The following is a 21,210-nucleotide window of genomic DNA, read 5'->3' as shown; positions in this document are numbered from 1 at the left end:
AGTTTCTATTTCAAATTTTGTTTTTTTATATATAGGATTTTCGTTAATTTATATAATTATATCCAACAACGTTGATTTTTTTTAAAGCTTAGTGAGAGTGTAGTTTGGTGCATCCATGGATCGATCCCAACATTTAACTAACATCGATTTACGAAGTCTTAAATAAGTACAACATGAAAACTACCTGTATATAATTAATAAGTAATTTTTTTACTTTTTTCTGTCACCTGATTAAAAAAATTAGGAAAAATGATTTGGTACAAAGATTAATAAACGTCAATTATAAATTTATAATTTGCTATAAAGAAAGGATTCTTGCATATTATTTTCTTGTATCATTATTTATACCTTGTTTAGATTTTTTTTTAAATTAAGTATGCGTTAAAATGTATCACATAATTATATTATTTTTATGAGATATGATATTATATTTTTTATTATGCCCTTACCTTACTACTATTAGATTAGGTAGTGTTTGGTTCGGGAGAATTTTTTTTTTACTAGGGAAATGTAATTGATAGGAAAATTGTTGGAAAATGAGTTTGGTAGAAAAATATAAAAAAAGTTGTTTGGTTGACCGAAATATTACCAGGGAAATTTATTTAAATATGCAAAATCTATGTTTGAGAGAAACTTTGCATCTGTTTTTTCACTTCTCCAGTCATCTTAAAATACCACATCTCAAGTGGTATTCTGTAACAGTAAATTTCATCCAAAAATCAACACAAAAGTCATTTTCCCATCTATCCTATTTGCCTAGTATTTTTGAAAAAAACCTGAACCAAACGTGGTATTTTCCAATATCCACTTATACTTTCTCATCAATCCCAAAATAAACCTTCAACCAAACACTACCTTAGACTATAATCTTAACATATGTTCACATTTTCTCTTTCCTGTTGAGATTATAATCTAATATTGTTTAAAAAGTAAAGTCTATTGTGCGTCCCTAACAAAAAACACGATACTTACTTTAGTTCCTTAAAAAAAAAAATAGTTTCGAGGTCCTATAAAATTCAAAGTGGACCCATTTTAATTCTTTTAAGAAACTAATGTGAGTTTTTTTTGAATTTGTGAGGGACCACGATTTCAACTAAATGAATCCACTTTGAATTTCTTAAGGACCTCGGGACTAATTTTTTTTGTAAGAAAATAAAGTGGAGATCGTGTTTTTTTTATTAAGAACTCAAAATAAACTTTACTCATATTTAAAAAAATAAATAAAATAGACATAAAAAAATAAGCATAATATTATATCCCTGTTTTTATTATAAAAAAGTATGCATAAACGACAACGTTATTATTGCTATATATATATATATATATATATATATATGGGCGCATATAATCAGAGATTGATATCGGCGAATTCCACTCAACCAGCACAAAAGCATGAGTGAATCAAAAAACCCTATTCATAAAAATGAGAGGAAAGCTTCCTCTTCCAACTCAACAACGTTGAAGCTATTCGGTTTCCCATTAATACCAGCTAGCTCCGAAGAAGACATGTCAGCGAAGGCCATTCCTTGTGGCAACAAGAAGAAGAGATTCAAATGCCATTTCTGTCGCCGAGAATTTGTCAATTCTCAAGCACTTGGTGGCCATCAAAATGCGCACAAGAGAGAACGCCAAAAAGCCACTCTAGCACATTTCCAACACTTTGTTCCCCTCCTTCCCCATCATCAACGGTTCATAGCAGCTTCCCCTATTCCTACCATGGCTACACGTGGACCAACAAGATCATCAGGACCGTTCATTCATCCACATGGGTCACCAGCTGGTGGTGCAGATCATCATAATCCTTGGTTTCCAAGGGCATGGGACGCATCACAACCTTTGACCTCCGATGTGGAGCCTAATGATCAGGTTTCTTTTGTGAGACCAAATGGTGAAAGCAGGGCCAGAAAAGAGGCTTTCATAGAAGTACATAATCTTGATGGTGATGTTGATGTTGATCTTAACTTGTGTTTAGCTAGCATACCCTCCAATTCCAGGGACAAGAGGTGAACTTGAATTTAGACCAAAACCCATGTCCTTTTGAGTCTACTTTTGTTTCTCTTGTGCTTATCCCTTTCATTTTATTTTATTTTCTTGTGCTTATCCATTTCATTAGTTAGGAAGATAGGGATGGATTTGGTTCTTCAAGAAAGAAATCGTACTTACACGATTTTCTAGCTACAGGTATAAAGCTCATCATAATTGAAAGAGATTATGTTATCTCTATAATTGGCGTACGGACACCGGTACACACACCTTTCGCGTTTGGGAAAATAATAACCCACCCAATACAATTTATTCTATCTAAGATATATGATTAAAGACATGTGAGTCCCCCTCATTACTACTAGATAAATAAGTGCCTACCAGTTTAGGAAAATATTTTGGTATTATCGTGACACTGAGTACTTGGAACTCTTGTTCAAAATGAAATTACAATTGTGTATTTCAAAATAAATAATTATAATATTAAAATTAATTTTTTTTCTATCTTCAAGAAAACATATTAGCTATGTGTTATGCTCCTGTTGGAAGGATATAGTATATTATATTATTTTCAGTTTAGGAATTGTCGTAAAGTTCTTTCCATCCAAGTAGTTTTCGCCATATTGGATTTTGTCGAGTGTTGAGATATATAGTCTCACATTGGTTGTATGTGCAACTAATGTGGAGTTTATAAGGTCTTGGGTACTCTCACCCCTTGAGCTAGCTTTTAGAGTGGTGTATTCTAAGATTCTTTACATCGAGAAAGAAATTCATCCGATACAATTGGTTTGATTTTAAAATTTAATTTGATCTAATTTTAAAGTGGTTTAATTTGATTTTAAAATTAACTAATTATGCATGTAAACCGATCAAGAATCGATGAATCCCTTGACACTTCAGGAAAAAGAAGTAAAATGCTAACAATAAAGTCAAATCACTTTGATTGTTATATTATTTTTATTTATATACTTAATATAGGAGAAAATTATATTTACAAACTTTTTGTACAAATTCTTACAAACTACATTAAGTATGATCGGTCATACTTCAATCAAGAGTGTATAGTATGACCGGTCATACTTAGCGTAATTTGTAAAAAAAATTTGTAAACGGATCTTTTCCCTTTAATATATATCTTTACATAAACTCAATAAGCAGTTCAACCAGCGACCTACCGATCCAGTACTCGACTAAGTCGATGAACGGTTCGAGTTTAATAACATTGGATTAAGTGATTGCAATTTTTAGGAATTTCAATATTATATGTCATGCATTAATTCAGGTTAAATAGATTTCTCAAACACATTGGATGTCTTGTGGATTTTAAAATAATAGTGTGAAGTTATTGTTTGTACAATTATGGTGGTAATTAAGTTATCAGGTATAATAACTTATTATATGTGCGTGTATATATATGATATGTCTATAGTTTTGGTTTGGGTTAGATTAATTTTAAAAATAAGAACCGAAAACTAATACAATTTATTTAAAAAAATTTATTTTGATTTTATTCTTTTTTTTCTTCAATTTTTTGGATTTTTCATTTATGTGATTTTCAGTTTTTCATTTATGCTTTTACGATTTGCATTGTATCGGATCTATTATGAAACCTCTTAATTAACTGTCTGAAAGTAAAATTATTTTATTCAAATAAACGTTCTTTTATTTTACAGTAAAAGTTTTGGGTATAGCAAAAGACTTATTTGAATCTCATTTTGATTTATAGATGATTAGTATTCAAAATTACGTACATGAAGGGAAATCATAAGTATGCATAACGATGGTTTAGCGTGAAATATATAATCCTGATTTAAAGTTTGATTTACATTTTGATCAATGTGAGTGCCCGGGGATCCTAAGTAGAGTGCATACGCTATTTATCAATACATAAATGATTGCATAACAAGTATATGTTATATGTTACTTTTTTTAAATGCGTGTCACGTTCTATATGTATAAGAGTTGAACAAGATAGATTTATTAGTGACTTATCAGCTTTTTCTCTTCAAAAAAATAACGTCAGGCAAGTTTAGACTTTAGATGCATGGATACTTACACTTCGAGAGAGTACTTGGTTTTCTGATATGAAAAAAAAAAAATTAATACTATACGATCCGAGATCCTTATATACAATTAGAGTTTGAGTTAAATAGGTTGTTATTAACTAAAAAAACCAAATTAGCACAATTTTCTAAATTAATTGTGAACATCGATTATATGTATATTAAAAAGTAAATGGCGGGTGATGTTGGTGTGGTCTGGGAAGTAGTGATCAATAACTTTATGCGGAGCTATTGCCCTATTGATTATCATAGTTGGCGATAAAGTAGGTTATATCATATATATGGAGGTTGTTGACTCAGGAAAGTCTCTTTCAATGGAGTAGTTGGATTTGGAGCCTTTCTATCTTGGGAGTTATTTTAAGGTTTAGAAGCATATATGTTTCATTCATTGGTCATGTTTCATTCATTGGTCTTGTTGCTGGTGGCACTTAGAATATTTGTGGAGTGAGGGAGGGGGTGGTGGCTTAATTGGCTTTCAAATTTCACATAAAACAAGATTCAAAAGAACTTGGGCAATTTGAATTAAAATTCTTGATTGATGTCGCTTAAGCTTTTTCTAAACTAAAAAACTTCATATTTTACATTTGTTCGTCAAAATCATGGGAATTAATCTCTGATGTAGGTGACATGTAGAACATGCCAAAGAATTATTAAAAATTATAAAAGGGCACAGGATTTTATAGATTAAAAAAATTACATAACATCATATTAACTGTAAAATATAATTATTTTATCACAATCCGAAGAGGTGGCCGAATAGAGGGCAGTGAGATTTTTTTTTACTATTTTAATTTTTAATTTCTAAAGAAATGAATAAAATACATTTCGTCCGTTATATCGGATCCACACATCCAATGCATGCTTTTGAAATCCGTACACAAATTTGTGAAGTTTGGACTAAAATAATATTATTATTATGAATTTAATTTTAATATATTGCCAGGATAAAAAATGTTATTATGTGACAAATATTTTGTAAGCGCAATTGGAGGCGTGGCTTAAATGATGGTGTGTTGGCTTCATATCCCAACTTATCTCTTTCAATTGATTGATTGCTTAAGTGGTATAGTGTATATATGATATCAACAAATTTTAGTTCTAAGCTATTTGGGCCTTAGTTATTTGGGGCTCTTTTCATAGATTAAAATGGCGTTTAGTAGAAGAGAAATTTTTATTTATCTGAGAAAAAATTATTACTGGAATATAACGAGAAATAAATTTTTCAGAAATTTTACTAAAAATATGTTTGGTAAGATCAAATTTTCCCGAGATTTTATGCTTAAATTTACTGAGCGAATTTTTGGTTGATTGTGAAGTATTAGTGGAAATGTAAGGTTATTTTACGAAAATAACTCCACCTTTACCCTTTGTATGTTCAGAAGGATATGACACAATGCATCAATAGGGTTATTTTGGTCTATTGCTTTGCACTTCTTGTTCCATTTTTTTTGGAAAAGAAGAATTCCAACTTATTTTTGGTATTTGGAATTTTGGTCCACTTTTGCACTATGAATGGAAATCCTGAAAAATTTGTTTCCCAAGATAATTTTCTTTTTTTGTGTACCAAACATTGCAATCTTAAACTACCAAATTTAGAATCCTTGGCATTGGACTTAAGTAAAAGAAAATAAATCCAACATATTTTTCATTAAATAATATAAATTTTCTTAAGAATATTTGATAGAAGAGATATTTTTTTATTTTTGGGAATCATAATTTCTAGAAATATATTGGAAAAACTAATTTTCTCGGAATATTAACAAAAAATTATTTGTTAGGCGAAAAAAACATTACTGAATGACCGTGAAATATTGTTGAGAATGTGAAGTGATTTTACGAAACCATACTCAATGAAACAAGAACAACCCACTTTCTGACTTTTCAACCACGACAACAAAATAAATGTTACAGAACTGGGTTTCTTCAAGAACGATATTGAGGAGCTTTTTTGAGATGGTAGAGTTTGAAGAATGGAAGAACTTTCTGGTGTGACCACCTGGTCTACTAAACTCAATAACGACATGTTTCCCATTAATTTCCGTGTCTTTCATCTCTTTCAATGCCTTTGCTGCGTCTCTTATGTCAAAAAACTCCACGAATCTTTGATTCTTTTTCCATGAGTGAAAATGGAGACACAAAAGACTGAGATGGAGACATCTAATCTCATCAGCATCACCCAAACCGTCAAATAAAAAACTTAAAATTTTAAAACACTCTACCTCAAATCTCACTTCATGAAAACAAAAGAAAAAGGCAAAACAATTGATAAATTGAAAATGCAAAAAGCTTAAAACACTCGTCGAAAATTCTCAGTGGACACCTCCATGTCCAAATTGAAAATCACGAGTATTCCTTGGTTCTGACTTCTGACTGTCGGGGACGGCATTGCACGAAGCGGAATGGTTGCGGAGCCTTCTCTAGGTGATATTTTTCTATGGTATTCTAATCACATATATACGCACAAAAAGGAATTGGTGTTTTGCAGAGGAGATATTCCTTTTTTCGATAAAAAAAGATTTTTGGGAATATGATATGAAATATTTTTTTTAGGGTAAGTTATCAAAAGATATTTGGTAGGTTCAAAATTTTTTCAAAAATTTTGGGTTAATTATACTGATACTATTGAAAAATAGAAATATCATGTATCACATAATATTTTATTTTCATTTGGGATTCTGTAGTTAAAATTGAAATAATGAGAAAAAAAATTTCTTGAGGAATATTTTCATTTTCCTCGTACCAAACGTTGGAAATTTTTTTTGCCTCACTCTACTTTATCAGGATTTCTAAAAAAATCTCCATACCAAACAGTCCTCCAATGAAAATAACTTTTCTGGAAAAAAATTTATCAAATGTGCTACTAAACATGTTTTTTTTTTTTTTTTAAATTCACCCTTACTTTCTTGGGTATCTCAAAATAATTCTCCTACCAAACCTCCATTTTCAGTTTCAAAATCTAATATTTTTATCAATTTCTTTTACTTAAATAGTGCAATTTATTCCAAAATGGGTAATCTTTAAAACAATTAAAATAGTGTAAGTTGGACATGAAAATAACATCTCATATATGTAAATTATAAGTTTCAAACCGATAATATTTTTTTAATTTTCCTTTTACTTAAATATTATATGGCGTATACGAATAATTATAAAAGAGTACCAACTTTTTCCATTTTACCCATCCTTTTATGGTTATTGACACTCAAGTCCCATTTTTTTTCTTATTTTTAGTAAAGAAATACATATTCTAGCTAATCGTACCAAAGATACGCTCCTTATACAGGGTATGTTGAAATATTCTCCAGTGTGTCTCGCAGACATAAGGTGTGTGCATAAATGTCGTGAAATATTCTAAAGTGACTCACTTGAAGGTGGTTGCCCTATATGTGTGAGACGAGAGGTGTGTGCATAGATATGATGAAGTGTCATGCATGTGATTATTTGACATAATTGGGGAAATATTTAGATAAACTTGGTAATGCAACCTGTTGATATTATTCAAGTGTGCAGCCTTTTAATAGGCAATTGGCAAAACAGATACACGATTTGTTACAGAGCTTTGTTACAGAGAAATGATAAGAGATAAAAACAACTATCTAAATTATCTAACTATCTAGTAACAAACTAAAGAATCTGCAATATAACAATCTAACCGTATAATATATCTAACAGTATAATATCCTAACAAATATTGATATCCTAACAATCTCCAACACTCCCCCTCAAGTTGGAGCATGCAAGGATGAAATGCCCAACTTGGGAAGGAATTCGAAGAACGGACGTTGTCCCAATGCTTTAGTAAACAGGTCCGCAAGTTGGGATCTTGAACGGACGTGAGCAGTGACAATGTTGTTGGCAAGAATCTGTTCTCGCACGAAATGACAATCTATTTCGATGTGTTTTGTTCGTTCATGGAAGACGGGGTTGGCAGCTATGTGTAAGGCGGCTTGGTTGTCACAAAATAACTCCATAGGACCTGAATGTGGAACACCAAGGGAAGTAAGAAACGATTTGAGCCAAACTAACTCCGAGGTAGCTGCTGCCATGGATCTGTATTCTGCTTCTGCCGAAGAACGGGAGACCGTGACTTGTTTCTTAGTCTTCCAAGAGATTGGGGATGATCCTAGCATAATAAAAAAACCAGTAATGGATTTGCGAGTGAGAGGACAAGATGCCCAATCCGAGTCGCAGTAAGCATGAAACTGTAAGTCACAATCGGACTTAAGAAGTAAGCCTTGGCCAGGATTCCTTTTGAGATACCGAAGGACACGAACGACAGCTTCAAAGTGAGCTTGCTTGGGTTGTTGCATGAACTGTGATAAAATATGAATGGCATAACTCAAATCAGGTCGAGTGATGGTGAGGTAAATGAGTTTACCTATAAGTCTTCGATATCGTTCAGGATTGTCAAACATAGGGCCATCATCCAAGGCGAGGCGATGATTCTGTTCGATGGGAGAGTTCACAGGCTTACTCCCACTCAAGCCTGATTCGGACAGAAGGTCCAAAGTGTACTTACGTTGACAAAGGAAAATGCCTTGCTAGCTACGAGCAATTTCAATACCCAGGAAATACTTCAGCGGACCTAAGTCTTTGATTTTGAAACATTTGTTCAGATACTCCTTGACTGCTTTACATGCATTAGGATCATTCCCTGCCACTATTATATCATCAACCTAGACTAGGACTGCTAGGAAAGCGTCCCCTCTTTGGAGAGTAAAGAGCGTATAATCTGCCCTTGATTGTATAAAACCATAATGTGTCAAGGAAGAGCTGAGTTTGGAGAACCAGTTTCGTGGTGATTGCCTCAGTCCATACAAGGATTTGGTAAGACGACATACTTTGTGATTGGATCCGTCACTGAATCCGGGAGGAAACCGCATGTAAACTTCTTCACTTAGGTCACCGTTCAAGAATGCATTGTGGACGTCGAGTTGATGTAATTCCCAATTTTTGGCAGCTGCTACAGCAAGTAGTGTACGAACACTCACCATTTTGGCCACTGGTGCATATGTCTCACTGTAATCCTCCCCAGCAATTTGATGATTTCCAGCTATCACCAACCTTGCCTTATAGCGTTCCACCGTACCGTCAGAACGGTATTTGATTTTAAACACCCATTTGCTTGGGAGAGCATGTTTGTGTGGAGGCAAATCTGTAATGTACCAAGTTTTATTATCTTCCAAAGCTTGGATTTCGTTCCTCATGGCAGCCACCCACCGTGTATCTCGCATGGCTTCTCGAAAATTTCGAGGCTCTTGATTGGCGTCAATTGCTGCAACAAAGGCTCGATGTTCTTTAGAAAAATTAGTTAAACTGACATAATTGCATATAGGATACTTAATACCTGAGGTGACATTGGTTCGGATGAGAGGAGGCGAGTGTGTTTCAGCCATGTGACAAGCATAATCTTGCAAATAAGTGGGAAGTTTTCGTGCTCTCTGGTGTCTTGTAGGCACAACATCTTGAGAGGAATATGGCATTGAAATAGCATCGGAGCTCCCCCTATCGTCCGTAGTGGGTTGCACTATTGTGGCAGTTTCACATGACTGCTCTTCAGCGTTTTCTGCAACTACAACGTTTTCAGTTTCATCAGGGAATGATGTAGGCAACTGAGGGACAATAGGTTCATTCTTCTTTACTCGGAATGGAAATTCTTGTTCTCGAAACTTGACATCTCTTGACACAAAACGCTGTCCAGTCTCGATATCTAACAATCTCCAACCCTTTTGTCCTGTTGGATATCCAATTAAAATACATCGTCGAGAGCGTGGAGCGAATTTGTCATTGGGTTTGGGTCTGAAGTTAGCGAAGCACAAACATCCAAATGTTCTCAAGTAAGTGTATTCTGGTGGGGTTCCATGCAATATCTCATGTGGTGACTTTCCTCCAAGAACCTCTGTAGGTGTTCTATTGATCAGATGTACAGCTGTTAGAATGCTTTCTTCCCAGAACTCAGCTGTCATACCTGCATGAAATAATAAAGCACGCGAGACATTAAGAATGTGTCTATGTCTCCTCTCTACGCGTCCATTTTGTTCGGGAGTATGTACACACGTTGTTTGTTGTAAAATTCCTTTTTCACTCAAGAGTTGCATCATTTTATTAGACTTAAATTCAGTTCCATTATCAGAACGAATTATTTTGACATTTTTCCCAAACTGATTCTGCACCATAGCCATAAATTTACACATTCGATCATAAGTTTCACTTTTCTCGGCCATCATATATACCCACACACTTCTACTAAAATCATCGACAATAGTTAAGAAATAGTAAGCACCCGAAGAGGAAGGAGACTTGTAGGGTCCCCAAGTATCACAATGAACCAAATAAAAACTTTCTTTACTGCGTGAAGTACTCAAAGGAAACACAGATCGAGTTTGTTTGGCACATTGGCAAACATCACATGCCGCACCAGTAACATTTTTATTCAACGAAATATTAATTCCTGGAATCAAAGACAACATATCATAAGATGCATGACCTAGTCTACTATGCCACAGCTCCATAGATTCTTCTGCTCGAACTGCTGAAGCCGAAGCATGCTTGGGCTGAAACACATACACTCCTTCCTTGAGCTCACCCAAACCAATCTCCCTCTTCAGTATTTGGTCCTGCAAAAGGCAATTTTTATCAGTAAAGGTTACCATCCTGCTATTATTTCGTAATAGCTGTGAAACAGAAATCAGATTGCATCTCAATTGGGGAACATATAACACATTGGATAGTTTGAATTGTGCATTAAACATCATTGTTCCTTCTTTTTCAGACAATTTATCATTGGATGGCTGTTCAACCAAGGCAATGAGCTTGTTCATAATTTCAGGTGTCAACATTGAATTCGCTGTGACTTGCGGAGGCACATTATTCTGGTAAGAAGCTGCTGCTGCAGCTTGTTGAAGTGAATCACCTTGATAGGATGCTACGGCTGGTTGAGAGCTTTCCCAAGTCTGCATGGCATGAGCTTGTTGATGTCTTCCTCCTGATCGTCCCCTTCCACGTCCCCGTCCACCAAATCTGTTTGCTGGAAATCCAATGACGTTCCAACAACGTGAGGGATCATGGTTGGTTTTCCCGCAATGAGGACACGGCACTCTCTCGGCTTGTTTGCCAGAGATTGTGTGCTGATCATGACTTTCCATCTTGTCTTTCAATCCAACCTGAGCTACATATCCTACCACATTTTCTCGTTCTTCCTGATGGCGGGCAATGTTACGATGAGTTTCTTCTTGCGTAACAATTGCATACACTTTGTTGACATTTGGCAAAGGTGAGGTGTTCAAAATCTGTGAACGTAAATTGCCAAAGACAACCTCATCAAGTCCCATGAGAAATTGATAAACACGGTCATGTTCTTTCTCTTCTTCGATCTCCTTTGCGTAAGCACACTTGTCTTCACAGTCACACGTCTTGCGGGTTTTACTCCCTTCAAGTTCGTCCCACACAGCTCTTAACTTGGTATAATATTCACCCACACTATTTCCAAGTTGTTTTATATTAGCTAAACTGGTCTTGAGTTGATATTGACGTGGAGAATTTTCCACGGCATATCTCTCCTTCAAATCATCCCACAAATCTTTTACTTCATCAAAACATTTGATGAATGGCTGCAATTTCGCATCAATGGTATTATGTATCCAACCATTGATCATCGAATTGCACATCTCCCACGCTCGCCATTCTTCCCCGTCATCTTCCTCTGGTTTCTTTACGGTTCCAGTAACGAAACCTAACTTATTTTTCGCTCTTAGTGCGTTTTTCATGAGCTTTGCCCAATTCTCATAGTTGGCTTCTCCACGCAGCATTACAGTTGTAAGCAAAATTCCCAGATTATCCGAACCTGCCAGATGAAATGGCGATCCAGGATCCGAGGGTTTCATCTTGCTGCTGGCCATCTTCCGTAAGGCAAGCTTTCGCACTTTTCCTCACACTGCGGAAGCGTTGTTTAATTTTGGTGCGCTCTGATACCAAGATAAACTTGGTAATGCAACCTGTTGATATTATTCAAGTGTGCAGCCTTTTAATAGGCAATTGGCAAAACAGATACACGATTTGTTACAGAGCTTTGTTACAGAGAAATGATAAGAGATAAAAACAACTATCTAAATTATCTAACTATCTAGTAACAAACTAAAGAATCTGCAATATAACAATTTAACCGTATAATATATCTAACAGTATAATATCCTAACAAATATTGATATCCTAACAATCTCCAACATATTTTATACTAATAATCTTTTGTCTTATAGCAAGAAGTGAGCGCTCAGGCACAAATAGGGCGCAAAGGTCTAGTCAAAATAATATGTAAATTTTGAGAAAAAGATAAATATAAGATAAGCTATGATGGGAAAAAAAAAAAAACAAGTGAAATAGGTGTGACTGTGTGAGTAAACTTACCAATACAACTTAGGTTATTTCATCTTTGTTATTAATCATCTTTAATTTAAAAAAAATTGTACAATCCCAAACTTTCTAATAGTTATGGAATTAGAAATGGAATTTGCAGAATAATTATCTGAGTTGACTTATAATCTGACCAATGAAAATACGTATTATCTATTTTTTTTTAAATTAAGTTAGGATTTACAATTTACTAATACAAATCGTTATTCTTACGTACAACTTACAAAAATTTTTAAATAGAACTTTACGTTATTTAACTAATTTAGAAAATAAAGTTCGCTATTAGAGTAAAAAAAAAAGTCATTATAATCGATCTAAGAAGAGAGGTGTGATTATGTTAATTTGTGTGCCAGCCAAATTAGTTTATCAATATTTTTATGGATCGGATCTGAATATTAATATCTCATATTTTAGTGGACCAAACTGACAAAAGAAAATGGATAAAGCGGCCCAAATCAATTTATACAAGGTTTTTAGTTGGAGCAAGCGCGTGCGGGCCAAGATTTTCTCCAAGCCTAATCCTTTTTTTAACGTTTCAATTTCTTTCTCATACCAAAGAGAGAGAGAGAGAGTTTGGAAGGATCGAATAATTAATTGAAGCGTCAAAACTTAAAAGAACCAACTAAATAATTAAAGGGTTTTATAAGAGTTATGTTGTAGAAAAAGTGATTGTGTAATATTATAGAGATTCGTTTTGCGTGCCATAATTTTTCTTTTTTCTTTAAAAATAGTGGACCTCACAAAATATTATGTATATAGAAAAGTTTATTGTGTCATGTTAAATGACAAATACAAATCCCATAATTAAATCCTAATGTGCAACCAGCAGAACTTCACCGTCGAATAAAGAAATCACAAGTGTACGTCAGCGAATTGAATTACTATTTCTTATTAAAAAAATATAATATATCATGGGGTCGAATCAAATTTCATCCATCCTGATTGATTTATAAACGGAGAAAAAAACTTTGAGCCTGTTGACTGGTCACGGAAAAGCCTTGAATGATTAATCAGTGGATACAGCAGAGGCAATTAACATAGTATTAATGCTTCTAGTTGAACTATAATGAGAATGGCATTGGAGAATGTATCCAAGAAATCTGAAAGTACCAATACCACAAAGGAACCGTGGATAATTTTTTGGAAAGTAAATACTCTTTTTGATCGGCAGTAAATTTTATGATGTCCGTTTTAGTTCCTAACAAATAAAAAAGTACATCGTGGTCCCTAAGAAATTTAAAATAGACTCATTTTAGTCCTTTTAGGGACTAATATGAGTTTTTTTTGAATTTGTAAGGGATCACTATTTCAACTAAATAGGTCCATTTTGAATTTCTTAGGAAACACAATGGGCCTTTTTATTTGCTAGGGATTAAAACGGACATCGTAAAATTTGCTGAGAACCAAAAATGATATTTACTCTTTTTTTGAAGGAATATAGATAATAATTTTAGTAGCCTGTGGGGCTACGCTAATTAAAACTCTCACTCTAATAAATAAAATTTAAATTAACCAGAAATATAATATACCTTTATATAATTTTTTCTTTTTAAAGATCTTCCTTGATATGATTTTGCAATGATACCAATACCAACTATGCAAATATATGTAAGTTAACGGTAGGGAACTTATTTTGGGTGTTGCAAAAACTAATATTTTTAGTTTCCTTTTAATTACAAAGGTTACTAACAAAAAACAGATTCGACTACAAAATTTAAAAAGGTAAACAACTTATGAAAATTACAACCTCGCATCAAGTGTTTAGCTAAAATGAAAAACTATTTAAATTTTGTTGAGATATATAGTCTCATATTGGTTGAAGAGTAACTAATATGGCCTTAATAAGGCCTTGAGCACTCCCACCCATTGAGCTAGCTTTTGGGGTGGTGACCTCAAGATTCTTAACATGGTATCAGAGCCTCACCGTCCTCCGCTTTAAAAAAGTGGAATTAAAATTAAAATATAAAAAAAGCACAAAAAGGTAACCAAAAATGGGCCTGTGCAATTTCCACGCTTCTAGCCCAAAGGGCTCTTGCGTGAGGGGGCGTGTTGAGATATATAATCCCACATTGATTGGATGGGCAATTAATATGGCCTTTATAAGTCCTTGAGCACTCTCACCCTTTGAGCTAGCTTTTGGGGTAGTGTATCCTCAAGGTTCTTTAACTTGGTATCAGAGCCTCACCGTCCCCCCTTTAAAAAGTGGAATTAAAATAAAAAAAAGCACAAAAAGGTAAACCAAAAATGGGCCTGTGCAATTTCCATGCTTCTAGTCTAAAGGGCTCTTGCGTGAGGGGCCGTGTTGAGATATATAGTCCCACATTGATTGGATGGGCAACTAATATGGCCTTTATAAGGCCTTGGACACTCCCTCCCCTTGAGCTAGCTTTTGGAGTGGTCACCTTAAGGTTCTTAACAAATTTGAATTCTCTTCTATTGTTAAATAATTAAAGAAAAATATAGCTATCATGTTATTCGATAAATTTTCTTCTCCTGCAACGAATTAATACTATGAACTATGGACAGTGCATAATTATAATTTTAAAAGCTATATTTTTTTTTCTCTCCTCAGAGGCGGTTGACTGACGTGAAAGAGAGAGAAAAATCAACTTTAATATGATAACTATGTACTACTAAAAATACTATGTATTAATTGGTTGTGGGAGAAGTTTCCTCTCTTATAACATGAGAAGTTGGAGACACATAATTAAAAGAATGTATTAGAAAAAAAAAGACATAATTTATATTATATACAATGAATAATCGTCATGATTGTAGTGGGTCCTTTTAAGGGCATGTTTGATGCATAGTATAAGATAAGGCATGATAATATAAGACCTGATAATATAAGGCCTGATTGTATAAGACCTGATTGAATTTTAATACTATTCAGCGTTTGACACAGTATTATATAAAATAATATATTATATAAGATAAAATCATCTAGTATTTGGTAATGCACTGTATAATACTATATATGATAAAAATAAATATTTTTAATAAAAATATCCTTTAATAAAGAATTTATATAATTATTCAAAAAATATCATATGATATTAATTTTTATAAAATTTTATTGATCATTGTCCAAAATATAAATTAATTTTTATAAAAATAAAAATATTCAATATTTTAAAAATTAATATATTGAAAAATTAATTTTTATTTTAATAGATTAATATTAAAATAATATATTAATTTTTAGAATTATATTAGTCAACGATGTTAATACATCAATATCTTATCAGACCTTATTCCTCACCCTTAGGCTGGATTAAGTTATACATCGTTTTGATGTATTAAGGGATTATGCTGTATAAGTTTATACTATACGATGGTCACACCAAACAACTGAAAATGTCATAACATATAGTATAAGCTTATACTATTATGCCTTATACGTCCCCTGAGATTTAAATCTATTCTTCCCCCCCCCCCCCTAAGGATAGTTTCGTGAGATCCAAAGTCAAATTATGTGTTACAGTGTTATTGACTATTTTACCTTAATTTTGAAAAATAGTGAAAAAAGAGTTTTGATGTTGAACAATTACTTATTATTAGTAAATCATTATTTTATATTTTATTGATAATTAATAAATTGTATATTCAAAAATTACTTATTTTACATAAAGTAGTTATAGTGTAATTTACAGTCGTGATGTATATTTTTACCCATAATTTGTGTATACGAGTCACTTCTATTCTAATCAAAATAAAAAAAATTATAATATGACTCGTTATGTAAAATTTAATAATCTTATTTTTTTCCGTTTCCCTCTTATAACAAGATTTTTTTTATATAACAAGATTGTTTTAAGTTAATGAGTTATCCTAATTCATTGGACATGTGCATTTATTTGTGTGTTTTTTTTTTTTTTTTTTTAATTACCATGAGGTTTTTTGAAAGACGAAAGCAAAAAGGACAATGATATACGTTGTCAAGCCCCTGGGACCACCTTTTTTCCCCGTTTGGAATTTGAAATCACATCCCTCTCGAGAGAGACGTTATAAACTCTCCCCATTTTTATAATGCAAACATATTTCAAATCAATACAAAATTCTTAATTATTTTATTCAAAGAAAATTCTCTTTTATGACTCAATAGTCCATTCATTAATGCTTCAAACTATGGTTTTTTTTTTTTTGTTTTTTTTTTGTTCTCTCTCTGCTCCTTCAATTTTTCACTCCCTTCTCTACCAAATCAATTTCCCATTTTGCTTCAACACTTCTCTCTGCGAATGTCAATTCAATTGCTTCAACTACGCTTTTGTCTTTCACAGTGAAACAAAAAAAATGCCCTTGTGGTGGGTGCTTGCTGCTTCTCTTTCATTTCACTTAAGTGCTTAGCTGACCCATCTCATTGTTTCAACGTAAGTTCTCGCTCCGATGCCAAAGTTTGCATTTTTTCTTCTTTTCCTTTAATGGGTTCTTGCTGTTTGGCTTCTTCCTTTTCAGATTTGCGTTTGAACTTTGCCCTTGTTTTTTTTTTTTTTGTTTTTTTTTCATCCATTGCCAACATCTGTGTTATTTTTAGTGTTTGGATTCAGTTGAAGTTCTTATGCTTTGAATGGCCTGAATTTGGCGTTTTGCGTTTTCCATTCGTTCTTTGGCTGATGATCATCATTTGATTGAAGTTTTGATCAGATTCATTTGGATGAGAAGTAATACCTGTGTATAATCATAGTTTGTACATGTCCGTATTTCTATTTGAATCAACGAATAGACTGTATAAGACTTGAAACTTTTCTAAGATACTTAAGAGCCACAAAACCTTTGCTTTCCCCCCCTGCCTCCTTCCCCTTTTAATTAGGATTACTAATTTCAGCTCAAATTTATACTATGGATCTTTAGATTTTTCTACTTGATTAGTTGAATCTGGCTATGTGGATTTGCTTTTGATTTGGAAAGCATATTGTTGTTTTAAGTTGAGTAACATCAGGAGAAATGTTATACTATACTGTACTGGTAGATTTGAACTCTAGTAATATGATTTGACTCTATGTTGTCTGGTTGCTTGACTAACAATGTTAATTTCTCTTGCCAATGCTTGCCTGATGCATCTTGAAGGTTTATTGAATTCTGCTTTGAAAATGGGAGTTGAAAAAGAAGGGACAAAAACTGGAGGAGGATATGTTGGTGGTTTTTTCCAGTTGTTTGACTGGACCTCCAAATCCCGTAAGAAATTGTTTGCAACCAAGTCAGATTTACAAGGTATATGTACTGCTTGCATATAATATGCAATAGTGTTTTTATATTTCTTGTCAATTGTATTACTAAAATAAAAATTTTATTGGTCTATTCATGTTGTGTTTTGCTGTTGGTAAAATTTTTATTCATCGTTTGCAGAGCCTTTGAAACGGGGAAGAAAAGTCGATTACAATGTGGCAATGACACAACCCTATCTGGTGCACTATCATTTGCAGTCTCAACTATTTATATATATATATATATATATATGTTGCTATGAAATTCGATAGTTACTTATTTAATTCTTGCAGGCGAATGAAGATGAAAATGGAGTAGGGGCAAGTGTTAGAGGAAGTTGTGATCATAGTTATGCTTCATCTGTTACAGATGATGAAGCATGTGGAACAAGGGCCCCTGGTGTAGTTGCCAGGCTTATGGGATTAGATTCCTTGCCCCCTTCCAGTTTTTCTGATCCGTATTCTACCCCATATTTTGATACCCGATCCCTTCAAGATGCTCAGTACTTCAGGAAAAACCTCAGTCATCAGCATGACCATCAGACCCTATATTCTGGAAAGCTGGTTGAAAAGGTTGAGGACCCTTCTAGGAACTTCATGGAGCCAAAACCTCAAAAGACCATTACTAGGCCAATTGAAAAGTTCCAAACAGAAGTATTGCCTCCAAAATCTGCTAAATCAATTCCGGTTACACACCATAAACTTTTGTCCCCTATTAAGAATCCTGGCTTTGTTCCAACCAATAATGCTGCTTATATAATGGAGGCTGCTGCAAGAATCATTGAACCAGGACCCCAAGCTGGTACAAAGTCTAAAACACCTCTGATAGCATCATCCGCAGTATCATTGAGGGTTAGAGATCTTAAAGATAAGGTTGAGGCTTCACAGAAGGGACCTCTAATTGGGTCATCTTCCATGACCCCTAGAGCTCGAGATCTAAAAGAAAAAAGAGAAATTTCTCATAGAACAAACAGGCTTTCAGAACCTTCTCAAAGTTCAGTCGAGTTGAATGCTACCAAGTATTTAAAGGGACAATCTTTGAACAGAAGCTGGAATGGATCTGTAGATACATCTGTCAAATCTCCTACACATGCAGAAGAAGATACTTCTTTGAAGAATAAGGGGAAGTCTATTTCGCTTGCAATCCAAGCAAAAGTGAATGTTCAAAGAAGGGAAGGTTTGAGTTTGACTGGTGGCAGAAGTTTGGGGGGCCAGAAAGAGCATCTTGATATTAAACCCAACCAGCCATCGAAGCCAAATGTTCAGAAAAATTTTCATAAGAAATCTTCTAGTGTTCTAAGACAGAACAATCTGAAGCAGAATTATTCAGTTGAAAAAGAGAAATTACCATCAAAACCATTGGTTTCCAATTCACAGAGTAGAAAAGCTCTGACTGGGGATTCCTCTTGTGGACGTCATAGAAGCTCTAGTAGCAAATCCATTGCAAAAACTAAAGTTGGATCCAAAAAGTCAGCCATGGAGGTAACAGATGGTGAAAAGGAAGTTTTATATACCAGCACAAACAACTATCCTAGGAAGAAAAGGTCTACAGACAAAGATTGGAATGATAGGGTAGTGGATAATTTGTTCATTGACAGAACTCAAAAGCCTGTTAAGTCTAATCTAGTAAGTAATAAACAATATAGTTGGGCTGAAGAAGTTAAAACAAAAGACATGGATGTAGTTTCCTTCACATTTACCACACCATTAACAAGGAGCAACCCTGGTTTTGATACATCTAGACAAGCTGACCAGAATTCTAATGGTTTTTCCTTGGATCAACGCATCAAAAGAGTATTGCTTGACACAGACAATACAAGGTCTCCAATAGGATACAACGTGATTGGTGGTGATGCCTTAGGTATCCTTTTGGAACAGAAGTTGAGAGAATTAACACGTGGAATTGAAACCTCTTCTGATGACATTTCTAAAGTGAGGCAGCCTTCCATTACTCTACCAATGTCAAATGATCAAGTGACCAACCTTAATTTAGGTAACCTCAACCCGAATTTGCAACCGAAGAAAGATGGGGACATGTTATTTACAGGCAAGTTAAGCAGTAGCCATGATTCTGACTTCTCCACTGGTCTTCCTGAATTACCATTGAAACATAACTCATGGGTATGTACAATCTTTTAATTCTTATTGCCTATTTTATTTTGTAGTATTTATCATTCAAGCATGCCAATATGAACATTACATGGTCACTAGTTAAATGGCTAAACAACAACAAAAAGTTAGGCTTGCTGACTTAATGTTGAAAATCAGCCTTATGAATGAAAAACAGAAGAGATAGATTCATTCCCTGTTCCCAAGAAAATTAGTTTTCATAGGTAGTAATTACAGGTAAACATATCCTGCTTTTTGTTAATTTCTATCTGTTTACTACTCAAAAAACTACTTTTATTCTTTGATGCTGCTTGTTAATTTTTTATAATTATTTCCTAGCAACACATGGACATTTCTGAGATGAGATGGAACCACAGTTATTCTTTTCTCTCATCGAGTGGGTCATTAACTCAAGTTGTTTACAGGTTGATGAGATGGAACCACAGTTATTCAATTGCCGACACCCAAGTCCAATCTCTGTTCTTGATCCTTCTGTTTCAATTGAAAGCTGTGATTCTTCAATGAGCACAGATGTTACTAGTACAGAAGGTAGTTATGCTTAAATATGGAAAATTAATTACCGATTTGATATCAGTTATTTTATGACTCAGGAGTGCTAATCTTTCCTATATCTACTTTCAGGAAGCAAGTTGTGTTCATCTGTTCAAACTCAGGAAGTTCATGGCTTGAATTTTTCGAGGAAGTTCTATCCTACAGAATCTGATGCAGAGTTATCTGATTCAGCTTCTTCAACATCAGATGGGACCATGGTGAAGAAGCACACAAGTACATTTTCTGTCATGAAGTTTGGAAGATCAAGTACATGGGAGTTAGACTATGTGAAAGATATATTGTGCAATGTTGAGTTGATGTATATGAACTTTTCCCTTGGACGAGCTAGTGAGATTGTAAACTCCCATCTCTTCAACCAGTTGGAAAGCCGAAATGGAGGGTTGAAGTGTGATGCTGAGTTTAGGATAAGAAGGAGAATTACATTTGATTGTGTGAGTGAATGTTTGGACTTAAGATGTAGGCGTTATGTAGGGGGAGGATACAAAATGTGGACCAAAGGGGTTGTAATGGTGAAAAGAAATGAATGGTTGGCAGAAGATGTGTACAAGGAGATTTTAGGTTGGAGAGGGATGGGGGATTCAATGGTAGATGAGCTTGTGGACAAGGACATGAGCAGCCAATATGGAAAATGGCTAGATTTTGAGGTTGATGCTTTTGAACTTGGAGCAGAGGTTGTGGACCAAATATTTGATTCTTTGGTTGATGATGTTGTCACTGAAATCTTGCAATTGTAAACACTTTAAATGATTTTATTTTGGGGCTGTTTGATTATTGAAAACATTGTCCTCTTATTGATTTATTCATGATTATTTAGTCTTTTTAAATAGTTTTTTGGTTATTGAAATTAATGCTTTCCATATGGCTTCTAC

At 34.0% G+C, this 21,210-nt stretch overlaps 2 protein-coding genes across 2 annotated transcripts; both read left to right on the top strand.

Annotated features, from left to right (window-relative positions):
• Positions 1-1,392: 1,392 nt before the first annotated feature.
• LOC133290694 (zinc finger protein 6-like) lies at positions 1,393-2,007 on the top strand. Its single transcript, XM_061488822.1, has one exon. The coding sequence runs from the start codon at positions 1,393-1,395 to the stop codon at positions 2,005-2,007; it is 615 nt and encodes a 204-aa protein (XP_061344806.1).
• A 15,472-nt stretch (positions 2,008-17,479) lies between these two features.
• On the top strand, positions 17,480-21,075 carry LOC133290693 (uncharacterized). The gene is made up of 5 exons (XM_061488821.1): positions 17,480-17,666; positions 17,802-17,860; positions 17,954-19,780; positions 20,194-20,317; positions 20,411-21,075. Exons 1-5 carry the CDS (start codon positions 17,480-17,482, stop codon positions 21,073-21,075), a joined length of 2,862 nt encoding a protein of 953 aa, XP_061344805.1.
• Positions 21,076-21,210: the final 135 nt, after the last annotated feature.

The sequence above is a fragment of the Gastrolobium bilobum genome, unplaced genomic scaffold, assembly GCF_033153095.1.
Source record: "Gastrolobium bilobum isolate Gb01-03AN ecotype WA unplaced genomic scaffold, APGP_CSIRO_Gbil_v1 utg5903, whole genome shotgun sequence".
NCBI lineage: Eukaryota > Viridiplantae > Streptophyta > Magnoliopsida > Fabales > Fabaceae > Gastrolobium > Gastrolobium bilobum.
This window is presented reverse-complemented; position numbering and strand designations above follow the sequence as displayed.

Bases quoted from the DNA above. Each gene is read 5' to 3' on its own strand.
- LOC133290694 (XM_061488822.1), top strand. From the start codon at position 1,393: ATGAGTGAATCAAAAAACCCTATTCATAAAAATGAGAGGAAAGCTTCC.
- LOC133290693 (XM_061488821.1), top strand. From the start codon at position 17,480: ATGTTAATTTCTCTTGCCAATGCTTGCCTGATGCATCTTGAAGGTTTA. The intron at 17,861-17,953 runs GTGCACTATCAT...TAATTCTTGCAG, and splicing joins CAATGACACAACCCTATCTG to GCGAATGAAGATGAAAATGG. The intron at 20,318-20,410 runs GTAGTTATGCTT...ATCTACTTTCAG, and splicing joins AGATGTTACTAGTACAGAAG to GAAGCAAGTTGTGTTCATCT.